The sequence below is a fragment of the Castanea sativa genome, chromosome 7 (genome assembly GCF_040712315.1).
Source record: "Castanea sativa cultivar Marrone di Chiusa Pesio chromosome 7, ASM4071231v1".
NCBI lineage: Eukaryota > Viridiplantae > Streptophyta > Magnoliopsida > Fagales > Fagaceae > Castanea > Castanea sativa.
In genome coordinates, this window is record NC_134019.1 from 44,804,151 (window position 1) to 44,821,637 (window position 17,487).

The 17,487-nt window shown below is 34.9% G+C and overlaps 1 protein-coding gene across 2 annotated transcripts; it reads right to left on the reverse strand.

The window, feature by feature from the left end:
• Positions 1-4,134: 4,134 nt before the first annotated feature.
• Positions 4,135-16,753, reverse strand: LOC142643292 (transcriptional elongation regulator MINIYO). 2 transcript variants are annotated; one of them, XM_075817844.1, is made up of 10 exons: positions 16,374-16,753; positions 13,058-14,372; positions 11,607-11,734; positions 11,159-11,346; positions 10,581-10,686; positions 10,227-10,487; positions 7,535-7,723; positions 5,128-7,407; positions 4,769-4,978; positions 4,135-4,579 (listed from the first exon to the last, which is right to left on the reverse strand). In XM_075817844.1, the coding sequence occupies exons 1-10, from the start codon at positions 16,590-16,592 to the stop codon at positions 4,391-4,393; spliced, it is 5,085 nt and encodes a 1,694-aa protein (XP_075673959.1). In that variant the 5' UTR covers positions 16,593-16,753; the 3' UTR covers positions 4,135-4,390. The 2 variants fall into 2 exon arrangements, with proteins under 2 accessions (XP_075673959.1, XP_075673960.1); XM_075817845.1 differs by having other exon boundaries at positions 13,058-14,356; positions 16,374-16,494.
• Between the last annotated feature and the right edge of the window lie 734 nt (positions 16,754-17,487).

Here is a 17,487-nt window from a genome sequence, read left to right on the forward strand (position 1 = left end):
TGAAAGGGGAAGCAAATGGTATAGCACATGCTTTGAGCCTTTGTGCAACTTTGTCTTGCCTTCGTAATCAGTTTGTTGTAATAGTTTCTCCCTTCCTGCACAATTTCAGGAAGCAGCTTGGAGAAAATTATGTTTTTTTATGTTCTTGAGTATATGAATTTTAAAAAAAATTGTCTCGGAAATAAGTTGGTAAGCGTTTTTGACATATGTAGTTAACCGAGGGCTGTGTATAACATGATTTTCCCATTAACCAAAATTTGGAACTAGAATATGGCAAAGAACAGGTGTAGAAATTTGTATATATATATATATACAAGCGTTGTTGAGTATGAAAATTCCTAAATTAATGCTTATAGCTTACTAATAATAAAAGAAAATTTTTCTTACAAAAGAATCATGCAAGTTTTCATGACTCGCAACATAAAATAGTACAAATGTTCATAGAGAAACAGAAAATTTTAAATGCCATCCTCTTTGAAGAAAAAATAAATAAATAAATAAAACCGAAGAAACATTAACTTTATGAGAGGAGCTACATATACTTAGATAAAAGAATTGTCTTATCATTAATTCAAATTTCTCCTTTGCCTTGCCTTAGGCTACTCACTCATCCCAAACCACACACCCAAAAAAAAAAACCCAACTTTATGTTAAAAACCAATTAATTAAGCTTGACAAACACATCTCCTTCTCACATAAGGGTAGGTTTTTGCATGAGACTCACCCTTACGTGGGTATCTTCACTCTCACAGCATATTAACCCTGTACAGTGTGGGATCACATGTTTACGAGAGAAACGAATACATGTGTCATACGCATTAGATAATTATTGTGTGAAAGGAGGGCGGCGACCGGATGCACGTACAATACCCTCTTCAAGAAGTTCAGCCTTCAGGTTCTTTCTTTGCCTACAGAAAATGAAGTAAATTAACACAATAAAGAGGACCACGACAATGGTGGACATCACAATATCAAGGGCGTTGAATTTGCGAGGACCACGATATTCCAATTCCCCTTTCTTTGCCTTTGAAATCAATATTTCAACTATTAGCACAAAAGGCACGAGAAAAATGATTGAAAAAAAACAACAGCAGCAAACAGCCTCTTTCCAAGTCCAATTTTCCCACGTCTCCTCCTCAATATTTCCAGCATTCACAGTGGTGCCCAAGTTGTTCTCTACATGAGCCATCTTTTTTTCCTTTTCTTTTCTTTTGTTTTTGTCTTCGAAATCTCTGGTTTATACCACCCCGGGTGATTCAATTAAATGCCAAAGTTTGTTTGTGTTCTTTCTTGGTTTTTTGATTGAAAGTTGTTTGTGTTCTTGTAATCTATGGTTGTGCAAGATTGGTCCTTAAATACTGAGAAATAAGTTGGAATGTACTAACTATGCCAAAGATGATACCCCTATGACATAACCAAAGAAAGACAAACTGACACGGAAAAGCCATTACCTGATACGAGATTTGTTAACAAGCTGGTGGATACAAGCTACTATATAAGAAAGCTTTACTATTTTTTAGAAGAAAAAAAACCAACTTCAATATACTTCTCTTGTACATCCACTCAATTATCATTTAATAAATAAAACTCATGCTTTTAATGAAGGATTTATTTTAAATAAATTTTTTTTTTTTTTAAGAAACAGTAATACTTATTAAAACACACGAACATGAAAGTAGTATGTACATTTTTTAAACAGACCAATAATATATTACATAATCAAAATACCCTTACAAAAAGACTTAACTTTTATAGCTCAATTGGTTGACAACTCCTTATATGTCCATGTCATCTACAATTTTAAATTTTAAACCATGAGATTAGGATTCTTGCTCTAAGTTTTAGAATTTCATGCCCAAGCCCATTACTGGCCCATTGTACTCTCTAGAAATTAACATAACCCAATTCTTGCCCTTAGCCATATAGCTTAATTGAAATCTCTTGTGTTTCTAAAGGAAATATTTAGGACTCGAATCATACTCCCTCATTTATCAAATTATCAAAGATATAATTTATACTACTATTTAAAGGGATTATGTTGTTTGATATAGACATTCTCTTGATTCAAAAATACTCATATTCTCCTAGGTTTTAAGTAGATACAAAACTAAAGAATAATTTGATAAAACTACATCATTTAACTCTTGCAAAAAAAATGCCTATAAAATAAGATTAAAACACCCCAATAACCCACGGTTCCTATCAAAAAACAATTCCCCCCCCCCCCCCCAAAAAAAAAAAAAACCAACTACACACATATAATTCAAAACATACAGAAACGGGTATGCAATCTTACCACCTCCACCTCTCCCAAAAAATAAAAACTCAATCTTATCCACAGGGTCACAATCCAACGGTTTCTAGAAAAGTTTACTCCTCATTTCTCCTTTCAAACTACAACCATGGCAATCCATGGCCATATAGCCACCCATACGACAACTCTTTGCCCAGAGGTTTTTCCTCTAAAAAGGTTTTGTTCAGTTTTTTTTTAGAGATTTTTTTTGGTTTGGTTGGATTTGATTAGTGGGTTTGATTGTTTGGTGGGTGAAAAATAATCTGAGGGTGTGGAATTGAGAGAGAGAGAGAGAGAGAGAGAGTATCATCTTTACTATTCAACTAGCAGTATCATCTATAGATAAGGATGGCAGGATGAGATGTTCAAGAGTATCATATTGTTTTTTTGTAGGATGGAAAAACCCCTCATTGGAGGGACCATTTGGGTTTGTTATGTGTTTTAAGCATCTCACTTCCTATTTTAGTTTTGATTTTTTTTTTTTTTTTTAATAATGCCTACAGTTAGTTTTTGTGATTCCTAAATAATTATGTTTGGAACAACCTACAGTTTTTAACTTGAATCCATCTGGTATAGTTGCTAAAGATGGTTTTGAGAGGTTTGTTCTTTTTTCTGTTTGATACAGTGCTTCACTTGCACCCCTTTCCCTTCTATTGTGGAATCTAATCAATTGTTGGGTGCCATTGCAAGAATGAAGCATTACTCTGAAGTCATTAATCAAATTAGAGATATGGAATTATTAGGAATTACTCCCAATATTTTTGGCTGGAATAGTAGCAGATAGCAATGGTTACTTTGTTTCTAGGCTTGATTATGTTGCAAGTTGATCTGTTCTTTCTTCCATTGTGGCTCAACTTTCAATGCGTATATATATTCAAATGCTTTTCCATGTTAGCAAAGTTGCTAACTGATGTTGTACTCTTGAGTCTTGACTATGACTATTAAAAAAAAAAATTTTCAAAAAAGGAGAGAGAAATATAAAAGAGATTGTTGTAGCATACTTGCAAACTCGAAAAGAGCTATATGGATTAGGAAAGAGGAAAAATAAACCATTTTTCTAAGAAGTAATTATGCAAAAGATAAGATCATGTGCAAAAGTTATGCCAAATCTTTTTTGGCACACGTTAATAGTGGGTTAGATATTTTAAAAATATGTTTTTGTTCTTAATTGTTTTTGCAATATATCATAATTAATTTTGGATACTAATAATAGTGTTGAAATTAAGGAAAAATGGACATGAAGAGTCCTATTTAATTGGCCTACTAACAAGTATAGTGCAACTAAGTAAACAACTAAATAGACCCTACTAAATAGTCCTTTACAACACCATATTTATTTTACACTCCCACTTAACAATATACTAGCCTAATTCCATGAGCTCCGCGCGTGCATGAGGCTCTATTTTTAGGTTTAGTATTATAATTTTCCGATCATTCCAATTTAATATTGATATGTTTATCCGCTAATATTATGCATTTATAATCTTTTGGTACAGCAAAAAGTTTCATGAGACTAGCTCCAAAAATTGAACACAAAATAGCATTGAAATCATATGTTCGTGTGCGTATTTGTTCTTTTTTTTTTCAATGTTATTTTGGTTTTCATTTTTTGGAACTAGCCTCATAAAAACTTTTGGTTGTATCCCAAGATTACAAATGTCTAATATTAGTGGACAAACATATAATTCTTAAATTGGAATGATTAGAATATTATAACACTAATCCCAAAAAATGAGCCTCATGCATGAGCAGAGCACGTGCAATGAGCCGAATTAAAAAACAAAAATGCTTATCAGTTATATATCAAATGAAGCAGAGATGATGGTGATACAAAGCACAAATGCGGAAAAGGTGTTTCCAACTTTTCTGAATAATTCATCATTAAAGCTTTTGCCCGGATATCATACACATGCTGGTTTCATTTCCAAGACAGGATAGTATACCCATGTCGCAGATATAGAAAACAAAATTGACAATCTTTCCTTTATCTTGTTGCTCAGATCATATTTACAGAACATTGTGGAGAATTAACTAAGTTGGTCCCCCTGACTTCATATCTTTCTCGCACATACACTAATATATATAAGTTCTATGTATTTACAAGATTTCTTTGAAGGAGGACTTAAGCTTGTCCACCACGGTCAACAGAGAGGAATTTCCTTCACAAGCTTCTGTTAATACCTCGAACCTCTTCTCCATACTGTTTCTCTCCAGTTGTGAACCATTTTGGTCAGGCATTTGAGATGTGGTTAGCTTGTTATATTGGATAAGATTCAACATCATTCCCTGTAACAACATTCCACAATAAACAATTAGAAAACTTTCCCTCGTGTACTTCTCTAGAAATTGCCCTCTCTATGTTCATTGACATGTAATATTTCCACTTCTATCTAAATACATTCAGTTTGTTTGACCCACTCATTTTACCAGACTCATCTGGAGTTTGACAGATTTATTAGGAAAAAAAAAGAGTACCTCATGGTGCGGCTTCTGGGAGTAGTCTCGCAATAGAGATTTTACAAGCTTGTTGCGCAGAGATAACTTATCAACAGTGTAAGAGTTAAAGATAAAAGAAGAAAGGTGGTGGAGAACCAGTGTATTTGCAACTGATCCTCGAGTTGCAGCCCTGTCAAGGGCACCAGAATTCCATGACTTCAAATAAGCCTCCAAAATACCAGCATTGTCCTGTAAAGAAACCGGTTACAAATTTTAAAGACATTTACATTAATTTATCATGTATTTTAGAAGCTTTTCTGCTCAAAGTAGAAAAATACATGCAATGAGAAAGAGAAGCAGTTTTCCAATTAAACAAGTTGACAATTAGGCATTCATACCTCAACAGGTTCTAGGTATCCTTTGGCCTGGGCAATGCATTTCTCAAGAGGTGGTAGAAGATCAAGAACACGAGCATTAGATAGCATATTCCAGGCCGCAAGTCGTACAGGAGCTTCAACATGACGGTGTAGATAAACTGCTACTTGCCGGGCAAAAATCAAATCACCATAAGATATGGCAGAAAACTGCTCCACAAGAGTTTCAATAAAGGTTGAGTAACTCTCAAAAATCTCAGATTGAAACATTAGGACCTCAAAATTGTTTTTATTCCTAGATTCTGGCAATAAATCTGCATTCCTCTCCAAAATGACGTCAATGCTTATACTGGTCCTCGCTTGGTCAAGAAGTTGCCCATAGATATCTTGCAAAGCTTCATAAACATCCCTGCTCTTTCCATCTTCAAGCACACCCATTCCAACAAGTAAGATTACAGATAAAGAATGGAATTTCCAAACTAATGGAACGCTCTGAACAGGAGAGGGGACATCAGTGGAATTGAAAGTGGAAATTGCTTCAACACCTAAATTAAAGAAAAGTCCACCTTTAGCAACTTCAAACAAACTGTTAGAGTCCTGCACAAGATTTTGTGACTTATCTTTTTGCAGGCCAGCATGCTTACTATCACAGATGGTTGAGATTGGACTAAGAAACCAGTGCATTGGAAGTGGCAGTCTCTGGTGAGCCCACTCTACTACTAAAGAAGAACAATCTTGATTATTCTTATTTGATGTGTCCACGTCCTCATATATGGTATCCAGACCAACACTACCCTTTTTAAATTGTTTATTTCCAGAACTGTTGTGGCCCACATCTTTTAACTTTTTCTTTGTAGACAACCATCTGTTCTTGAAGTGAGAAGCCAATGTTTCACTGAAAACCAGGTAGTCCTCTTCTTTATATTCCCACACAAATGGTTTAAATCCCTTATCAAGGTGGAGAAAACGTCGAGTACAGAGATCAATGAACTTTAGAACAGGGATATGGAATAAAACATTTATTGCCTTTTCCACAATAACCCTATCCCTTGGGCCAGCAGTCAAACATACAAGCAAGGCAGAATTGATCCTTTGCATACTGAAGGTCGTTTCTTCAACAGTTGGTGTATCTGTAGAAAACTCCAACTGAAAAGTTTCAAGCAAGTATATGAGAAATCCTGCATCTATTTGTGTCAACAAAACAGCTGCAGACCAAAATCCTCCACCAGAGGCACCCCAGCCGACACCCAACCCTGGAGCAGGGCCTCCCCTGCCAAATATCTCAATGGACTGAACAAGGTGCCACTCTGAAGCAACTAACTTCATAAAAGTATTCAACAGACTTCTCAACTCAATCATAGAACCCTTAAGTATCCCATCCTCAAGTGTTTTCCCTTCTCTTGAGAAGCTATATTCTTGGGAAGAACCATGGATGTTATTCTTGGCTAGCTGGATCAACTTATCAATGTTTACAACAACCAGGACAATTCCATTAAGGCAACATACAGAAGCCAATGATGTTTCATAGTTACTTTGTTGTCTCAAATAACATAGTGCCTCAATGAAAGAGCTAGCAGGATGCTCTGAACAATAGGCACCTGAAAAGCTCAAAATTCCATTTTTGACAATTTCTAGTCCAACCTTAGGAACAAACTCTGGCAGCCATGGCACGACTCCACCATGCAGGTTAACCCTATCCTCTGGGATCACCCCTTCAAGCACTCTCGAAATCATGTTCATGACAGCTGAATACACCCACAACAAGGGAGTCAGAGAAAAATCTTGGGTGATAAAGTCCCTCCCTAATCCTTTTTGCCATTCAAAGAGTTTAGACATGTGTGGATCACTATTCAACGCCATCCACTTCATTGCTAAATCAACCATTGGACCAACACAACTCCAAGACCAGACCTCTGTATCATCACCAGTACGCTCCTGAGAAAAGAGATTTGGAAGTCTTCTAGCCAAAGCCTCAAGAACAAGGTATGCCTCCTTAGAGATGGAAGCAAATTCAGTAAGAACATTGTTCTGTATAAGTTTTTCAACTGTAGGTCGATTCAGCCACAAGCACAAGGCAGGGAAAATATCTGAAAAGTATGATATACAATATCCATACTGAATGCAGACCTTCCAAAAACGTAATTGTTCAACCATCAAAGCTGATGAGAGTTTACAGTTTTCTCTTCCTGATTTTATCCAGTGGTCAAGGGAGGGAACACATTGATACAAATGCCATGTCATGGTTCTGAAAGTCCCATTCTTTAAAAATTCAATACAAGTCTTCTTGTTGCATCTAACCAAAACCTTGTTTTTTATATGAAAAAACAGTACAATGGTATCAGTTTATCTAGCATAAATGCAGGATCACTCACAATCTACTAAGAAACACTATAAAAATAACTCTCCTAAAAAAAGTAATAAAATCGCTTACCTTCAAAAGAGTAACTGAAATTATTTTTGAAGGATGAATTTGTATGTTATCTTTCATAGTAAATCTGCGGACAACTGTTTCAACAAGCCTTTGGCATTTCATGATTGCAGTTGCACCTGCTGGCGAATGCCTTGCTATTCCAACAAGTATAGAGATTATGCATTCTTCTAAAGCTGTTGTAAGGTCTGTCTGAAACCATTTAAATGAAAACCTATTAGAAACTACAACATGAAGTACACTAAACACTTCAGATTGTGGGAAAACCATTCCTACAGTCACATGAAGCATGATAGAGAAGTTCAAAAGAAACGTGCCAAAAAAATCACCACAACATAAATGATGCCTTTTCCTAAAAATCTTGAGATCATCAACTAACAAGTGAACCCTTTTTTTTCATGACTTTATTGTGCACATCTATTTGATGATTGGCATGTTTGACAAATATCAATACAACAACCACATTCACACCAGAATACTCTAATAAAAAAGTTTGCCCTTATTTATTTAAATATAAAAATCAATTAGGAGATAGACATTTTCTTTTTTGTGAATAAACTAAGTTACTAAATTATTCTCCTTAAGGGACAGTCAAGGTAGTCAAAGGTGAAAGGTGATCTTAAGGCGCCTAGGCCTTGTATGCCAGAGGCATGAGGCAAAAAAAAGGTGCTTGCCTGATTAAAACAAGGTGCCAAATTCTTTTTGTTTTTTTTTTTCTTTTTAGATAGGTTCTAAATCATATGTACCTACTACCTAGTGTATTATAATCAAGTGGTTTGAAACATGTTGCATGAAGAAATTAGGTCTATTAGTTGATATTAAAATAGGCTTAACATGGTTCAAGCTCTATTACTTATTCTAACAATAGGTTTTTACAACAAGCTTCTTGATGCGGTCACTTCTATAAATTGATTAATCGAATAATAAGTTCTACAAGAAGTTTCTATAAATTAATTAATCTAACAACCATTACAAGCTTCTGTAAATTAATAATTCATTAATAGGTTTTACAACAAGCTTCTATAATAGAAATAAAAATAAATAAATAAATAATAGGAATAATTACACTTTACTCACCTGTAGTTTACCTCTAATTCGATTTGCCTACCCGTGGTTTCATTTTTGACACTTTACCCACCTGAGATTTCTTCCGTTTATGTTCCGTAACCCACCTCTGTTAAAATTAAAGGTAAATAGGTATTTTTGCTTAAGTTTTATGTCTCTCTCCTCCCAAAACAAAAAATAGCACAAAAATCCAAGAAAAAGAATATCAAAAGTGGTATTTGTCTTGAACATGAAGAACATACCCAAAAAAAAAAAAACCCAGATCAACCTACAAGATCATTGACTTAATGAAACATCTTCAAAAAATCATTAAGCTGTAAGATTAGAACCTAATTTTCATGGAGGGACAAGGAACTGATTCAGCTTCTAGAACTGATTGAAGAGAACTAGACTAGAAAAGCATTTACATTAAAGAAGACCCAAAAATATGGTAAGATCTTCTCCAAGGTTATACATATTCACCTATGTAAAGAAACTCTCCTAAATTAAAACCTAGCAGCACTCATCAGATGAGAGACCAAAAGAATGGCACCATTAGTATCATTCGACCCTTTTCTTTGAAACCCACTTGCCATTGGTTTAAAGATGAGGCTTCAAGCGAGAGAGTGGATATAGAATCTCAACCCCATAAGTGTTACAGAAGACATAGTAGTACCCCATAAGTGTTAAAGAAGACATAGTAGTAATCGGAGCCTCGCTTCCCAGAAATAGTACCAACCCACCAGCCATCATTATCATAAGCATCAACCGCATCATAAAGAGAAAACCCAGTAGCTGAAACCTTAGGTGGCATGGGCCTGAGCTCGTCGGTGGCGACAATCTCAATGAGTGGCTGAGATTGGTTTTCTTCAGAGACCAGGTTCTTGTAGTGCACCGCATAGGAGTGATTGCCTATATTGGTAATCACAGTGGCTGCGTAGTAAGAACCCACAAAACCAACTTGGTAATCACCGTATTTACACATGAGGTTTTTTTTTTTTTTTTGGTATGTTCTTCATGTTCAAGACAAATACCACTTTTTTATCTTATTTCTCTTGAATTTTTGTGCTCTTTTTTGTTTTGAGAGGAGAGAGACATAAAACTTGAGCAAAAATACCTATTTACCCTTAATTTTATCAGAGATGGGTTACGAAGCATAAACAGAAGTAACCTCAGGTGGATAAAGTGTCAAAAATGAAACCATGGGTAAACAAATCGAATTAGAGGTAAACCACAGGTGAGTAAAGTGTAATTATCCCTAAATAATAATAATAATAATAATAATAATAATAATAATAATAATAATAATAGAAATAAAATAAATAAGATATTTTTATACCACAGAATTCATATTTGAATACCACATTATGGGAAAAATAAGATATTTTTTCAATATTCATTAAATCCTTTTCAAATTTGACTTAGCAATGTCAACTATCTTATGGTCTCACTTAAGTATTTTGACAATAGAGGAAAGATGAGCTAGACAAACATGAAGACTGCCGGAGGAGGAAGGATTTTTATAACTCAGAAGAAGTGTCTGGTTCTCTTTCATAAATCTAGGACAAGTAGCAGAGACCTTGGTCTGTTTAATTATAGCTGACAAAAGTAAGGAGACAATAAGAAACATCTTTACTATTATCATTTTTACCTCCAATAGATAGCGAAGCCTTGGAAGGATTCCCATCCGGACTAAACCTGCAGCAAAATCCTGTCCAGCAACCACAAGATCATCCTGAATTGTATGTTTCCCCTCAGACTCATCTTCCACCATATCCTCTTCAACAGGAATAATATTAGAAGGCTTAGCACTGTACTTCCAAAATCCACCATGTAGAAAACCGACATCAATCTCTGGTTTACTTCGGAACACAGGGGCAGTAAAGATTTCCTTCTCATAAGTCGATATTTTCTGGAAACAGAATACATTAAATTGAACTTAAAATAATATTTGATAAAAAAATTAAAAATTTAATTGAAAGTTAAAAAAAAAAAACTATTGTACCTCCGAGATCTCAAAGAAGTGCTCGTTCACATCACAGCTTAATATACATTGAATAACTTTTGCACAAGCTAGAACTACAGAGTTATGGTTATCATCAAGAGATATCCTATAAATTAGAAAACAATATATATTAATTAAATTGCAACATTTATAGCCAAGGCACAAAATATGGTTATATTTTAATAAATAGAAGGGGAAAAAAAAATAAGAACCATTGTATACCAACAAAGAAACATGAAATATACTTGGACATACATATAAAGCAACGAAAGAGAGCATGATGAGTAGTTTTTTTTTTCCAGAAAAATAATACTATATATTCATGAATTAATGATAGCATATAAGATTCATTTAGATTAGGTTTCTTTCCTTTTGTGATCCAGGATACGACAAAAGATTCAGGATAAGTTGTATTGCATGTATTTGATGAATTATAAGAAAACTAGTGGAAATCTAGAGATAATATTATGCCTCTTGAAAATATTATTATAAATGTAAACTTCCCAAAGGCATAGTATAATAACATACACTGATAAAACAATGGAAATCAGCAATATAAGCATTCAGATGGTATTCACCTCAGTGATAAAACAAGCTCAGGTTCTGGGCCAAGTGCAAAAGCCCAGATAGCTTCCCAGTCAGTAGATCTGTCAAGTTTGTTAGCATCTCCCAAAGTAGATCCAACTGGCTTCTGATTAATATTATGTAACGCCTTATCAAGAACTGAGAAGATCAGATGCAAAGCAAGGGCTCGTTGTCCTGGAATCTGAAATGGCCAAACATAGACAAGAATAGAAGAGGAGAACAAGAAAAAAATATAATATATCAGTTGTGATAATTAATATTTCATTAGGAAACCATTTTTGTGAGTAATTTATTACATATCAGGAAAGCATAAATATCTTACATTGCTTGGCTCAAACATCAGCAAAATTTATAATACAGCTAAATCAAACAGAATACCATTCAAAAATCATGCAATCAGAACAATTAAACAATAAGATACAAGATATAGCATAAACTGACCACACTTCGAGTGAGTGCCACAGCTTCTTTGATTGTGTAACCTGATGCACCAGGATCGCCCTCTGTCCGCAGGAAGTCCCGCTCTGAAACGTTATCAACACTATGCCTATTCTGAACAGAAATATCACCTAGAGCAAAAGAAATAAAGAAGAAATTGATCAATATCATATTGAGGCATGCGTTATTCCTTGATCTTAAATCAAACGAATACTATTGTCCTTCACATTATCTAGACAGAAAATATTACTAGTTCGCTAGGAATTTTATTGTCAAAACACATGAAAACTTTTTGACAAAGAAATCAAGTCAAACAAAAATTTCTGTTAATAGGTAAAATAATGATTTTTAAAGAGAAACAAAACTATTAAAACATAATATTAAAAACAAAACTTTTTTGTTACTAGTTAGTGCTTTTCGTTTCGAACTATCTCATACAAAAGAAAGTTGAATGGCAATAGAGAATAGGGTTAAACATTTAAATCTTCAAGTTGTAATTATTATCACTAATTATTATTTTGAACTTTAGTTACTCTATTTTTTTTTAAAGTTACTCTATATTAAGTATTATCACTAATTAACATAAAATATGCTTACAAATACAAAATATACATAAAAAATAAATGAAATTATTTTGATCGTCATGCCACAACCGTGTCACAGACGTGTCTTAACCTTGTTTAAAAAATAATCCCTAGACATCTAGGCAACTGTGTTCGATACAGACATGCTAAGCATTTTGCCATGCTTGTGCTTCCTAAGGCATAGCCCTACTACATGGTTGCTTCTGTATTCCCTGCAATTTGGAAAAGCTCTATTATCCCCACACCAACAATCATACCAAAATTGACTGTGAATCCTAGTGCCATTTCCCACCTCAAAAATGGATAAAATCTTGGCCTATATATTTCCAGAGGCTCATGCCTAAAATGGCTTCTATCATCAAGCTACAAGACATCTCATTACTACGCCTTTTTTTATATATAATATAAGTAACCTTTTTTCTTTTTACAAACAAGGAAGTTTTATCAAGGAAACTCAGTATATAAGATATACACTAAGGGAGAAAATAGTCAATATAATCATGTTTTTATATAAGTATAATCATTTAGCCTTGAAATGCAGAATAAAGTGAAATAAAAGATCATTACTACTTGAATAAGTAGAATAGTTAAAAAATCATGATTGGAAATTCCATTCACTTAAACATTAGTGTCCAAGCATCAAGCAGTATCTTTAACCATGTAATGGTTTGCATGATGACAATAAAAAAAAGGTCGCCCAATTTAATAAACCAACATTAAGAACAAATAAGGAACAGTAATGACTAAATCTTGCTCATCTGAGGTAACAATCTGCAGAACTTGAGATAAATAACATGGTTGGATAAACAATGAAAAGCCATATGATATCATTTAAAAAGTAAAACAACAGTAACAAGTAGTTGGCCTTACCACTCCCAGGTACCTGGACAAAATCATTCTCAATAACAGTCCCTTCCAAGGAAAATCTTAAGTCCCTAACAGCCTCAACTCTTTCACTCCAGGCACTCCACAACCTGCTACTGGTTGTACCTACTAACTTCTGTACTTCACCTTTGTCTTGCCTACTTTGTGTATCTTTAGTGTTTGTTGTCAACTTACTAGAGAAATCACTGTCAGAATGTGCAAAACCTTTTGCATCTTGGGAATTCCTGTTCTGGGGATTACTCACCTTACCATTGGTGCCTGCTTCTGAGCTTAAGCCATTCTGGATTTTCAGTTTGTCTTGACCTCTCTTTTTTAGTGCTTTTATAATTGCAGGGTCCATTTTCTCCATTATCTCTGCCTGTGCTTCAGCAATCTCATCAGGTGACATTTCCTGTAATCGGGCACAATTCTCAGCATCGATCTGACTCTCAAGAGTTGTGGACTCTTGTTCATTACCAAAGTTGTTGGACTTGGAACTAGAAACTATGTTTGATTGCTCTCGCCTTCTTAGAATCTCTGGAAACTCAATACTGGCATTATTGGTTCCTATGTCTGAGTTTAAGCCTTTCTGCCTTTTCAGTTTGTCTTGACCCCTCTTTTTTAGTGCATTTATAATTGCAGGGTTCATCTTCTCCATTATCTCTGCCTGAGCTTGAGCGATCTCATCAGGTGACATTTCCTGTAATCGGGCATGATTCTCAGCGTCAATTTCACTCTCAAGAGACATGGACTCTTGTTCATTACCAAAGTTGTTGGACCTGGAATTAGATACTGTGGTCGATCGCTCCCGCCTTCTTAGAACCTCTGGAAACCCGATACTGTCATATTCTGTTCTCTCCAAACTAATATGGTTGTTTTTGGACACAAATTCTTCTTCGCCCTTGAAGTCAACTGGGCTGGCATCTTTAACATTCTCCTTCAGATTTGGTTGGTTCAAGTTCTCTAATTCCATGTCAGTAACTGAACTAAAACATCCATCCTCCGACACACTTCTCATGGTCTCACCAGATTTATATTGATGCCCACAGGCATGTATATTTGGTTCTACATCCATTTTTCTATCTTTTTCAGTTTTCTGAGTGCATAAGATATTTTCTTCCACTTTATTGGCCATGGATAAATTATTGCCCGGGACAATCTCCCTCCAGCTGTTGAAATCCAATCCTTTTTTCTCCCTCCTCTGCACTGGATTGGCAAAAGGCGCTATTGGCTCAAAGTTCATTAAACTTTTAGCTTCCTCATCATCCTCAGTATTGTCACTATCTTTATCATCCTTTACGCTACCTATTGGACCCCAATGCTGGTTATTAAATTTAAACATCAGTCATTCTCAAAAACAAATAAATAAATAAAAGGTATTATTTATTCTCGGAATAAAATAAAAAGACACATAAAGACACCATTGAACCACATTACAACCATAATTCTCAATTTAGTAGCTGAACAAATAAACAGAAATAATTTGTCAATGTTTAGAGCTCCATTTCTATTTTACTTTTTTTTTCTAAAAAAATAACCAATGAGCCCTGGCTCAAATAGCACTTGCTCCTCCCATAATAATTGAAGGAGAGCAAGGTTGTTCAAACCCTATTGGGTTTATATGTAACTTGCCAGTTAAAAGTAACCCAGCTAAGTCAAATTTCTATATTCATCAACTAATCCAAAGTTAATTCCATATATTTCCCACATTTTATCAGCAACCAAACTAGTACTTACTAAAAAAACCCCATCTTTCTAGGTCTCAAAGATAATAGTTATTTCTTCCATCCCTACACAATGAAGTTTAATTTCACAAATTCTATTCTATTTCCAAGAGACAAAGTACCATTTCACAATAAAAGCTTTCATTTTTTCATTGCTCTTCGGCATTAGCATTAACTACTTAGCCCATCAAGGGTAAAAGCCCCTAGATTACCCAGCAACTGGTTCTAGCAAGTGGGATCAATTGTCCATAGGTTTTTCTAACTAGAGGCGAGTCCAAAGGGCCCTACATAATCAAAAAAATAAAAGCTTTCATTTTTCACCAGTATTTGAAGATCAATTATCACTACTTGGTAAAATAAGATTTTAAATAACGCAATACCATGTACATGTTTTGCCCTAATTCCTTTGTTTTCTGCGTCATTTAAAATCAGTTGTCATTCAAGGTAGTACTACCATGTACTCCTTCTGCCCTAATTCCAAGACAAGAAGTCCCATTTCACAATAAAGCTCTCACTTTTTCACCATTCCTTTAAAAATCAGTCATCATCCGTTCCTTACTAGAATAATTTTTTTAAATAACGCGATACCATGTACACATTTCTCTACAATTCTATATCATAGTAAGGCTTTAATTTGTTATCCGCATCATTTAAAATCAGTTATCATTCAAGGTAGTACTACCATGTACTCCTTTTTCCCTAATTCCAAGACAAAGAAGTACCATTTCACAATAAAGATTTCACTTTTTCACCATCATAAAAATCAATTATCATTCCTTCCTTAGGGCCTGTTTGGATGGAGGGGAGAAGAAGGGGGAGTAGAGTAGAGTAGAGTTAGCTAAAAGTAGACTAATTTTGGGCTAAATCTACTCTACTCTACTCCCCTCCCTCTCCCTCAATCCAAACGGACCATTTGTAAAACATAATTTTAAATAACGCGATACCATGTACACATATTTCTACAATTCTATATAATAAGGCTTTAATTTGTTTTCCACGTCACTTAAAAAATCAGCTACCATTCAAAGTAGTACCATGTACTCCTTTTGCCCTAATTCCAAGTCAAGAAGTCCCATTCCACAATAAAGTTTTCACATTTCACCGTTCGTTTAAAAATCAGTTATCATTCCTTCCATACCAGAATAAAATTTTAAATAACGCGATACCATGTACACATATTTCTTTTTTTGATAAGTACCATGTACACATATTTCTACAATTCTATACAATACTAAGGCTTTAATTTGTTTTCCGCGACATTCAAAATCAGTTATCATTCAAGGTAGTACTACCATGTACTCCTTGTGCCCTAATTCCAACACAAGAAATCCCATTTCACAATAAAGTTTTCACTTTTCACCATTCGTTTAAAAATCAGCTACCAAGTACACATTTATTTCCAACAATTCTATATAGTAAGACATTAATTTGATTTTCCGCCTAATATAAAATCAGCTATCATTCAATGCAACACCATTTCCACATTAACTTTAAAATCAGTTATCACTCGGTTTTTTTTCGCCGAAACAAAATTTTAAATGACGCGACACTGAATGAATACACAGGGTTGGTAAAAGTGAAGAGAATGGCGAAATTACCGGGCCGTGGGAGCGGTGGCGAGCGACGGGGAAAGGGAGGACGGAGAGCTTGGGAGGCGCAGTGAGAGGCGGAGGGTTATCGGAGATTCCTTTCTCGACGATTGAACCGATCAAGCTTTTCGAAACGTCACCGCCGATTTGGAGCGAGCTGGCGCCGAAAACCTTGGAGCGAGACGAGGTCTTGGAGTCTTTGCGTTTGGGCTTTTGCTTTTTGTCCATGACTGAGTGAGTGAGTGAGTGAATGAGAGAGTGAAAGGTGTGGGGTTTGTGAAGAGAAGGGTTTATAGAGTAGAGGAAAGGGAGAGGTAAGGTGAGATGAGAGAGGTTTTGCGAAGAGGGCTAAACACTTTGGACTTGGTGCGGACTTAGTTTGCTGTATAGTACTATAGGCTAATAAAGGTGATGGAAAATGACATTCAACTTTCACACTATGGGGAATATATATACATAAGGAACTTTTTATGTATGGGCTTGGGCATCCTCCCTCGGCAATTCAATGTTCACTAGCGACTCTCGTGTAATTGGGAAGTTATGGCTTATTGTGGACCTCTTGTACCCTAGTAGAGCCCTAGACTCAGCGAGCAGAATGCTACTATGGCCATGCGCTAGGTAGGATTGCCATGTTGATCGCCCCCTACCCATTTTTTGTTCATCAAAAAAGAAAAGCTCTTTATGGAACTGATATAAAACATGATTTTTAAATAAAATCATGTTTTAAAATATATGATTTGACAAATTTAACTGAAATTATATTTTAAAAGCATAATTTTAAAATGCAAATGATACGTAATGTGCAATAAGGAGTATATACTAAGATTTTATGTTTTAAACAAACTTGGTTATATAAAAGGAGTTTAAAGGTCATGTTCAACCTTTGAACATACAAATAAATGAAGCCATTTCTAGTATGGAAGTTTTCAACCTATCACTCATTCACACGTATGAGGATGCAAGAAGGATATCAGGAAATTGAATGGTGAGTTTGTAGAAGCTGAAATCTGACAAGACGAGAAATAATAGGGACTATAATTAAGGGTACTAAGTTTGAATTTAAACTTATTGATATGTTGAAATCCACATTAAAAATGGCTTGAAGCTGGCAAAAGGCTACAAA

What these genes read in the sequence shown, in the direction of transcription:
- LOC142643292 (XM_075817844.1), bottom strand. Translation starts at nt 16,592, where the DNA reads ATGGACAAAAAGCAAAAGCCCAAACGCAAAGACTCCAAGACCTCGTCT. An exon ending in TGTCCAGGTACCTGGGAGTG is followed by an intron (nt 11,735 to 13,057) that starts GTAAGGCCAACT and finishes CTTTTGCTCTAG; the next exon opens with GTGATATTTCTGTTCAGAAT. An exon ending in GAGCTTGTTTTATCACTGAG is followed by an intron (nt 10,687 to 11,158) that starts GTGAATACCATC and finishes TCTAATTTATAG; the next exon opens with GATATCTCTTGATGATAACC.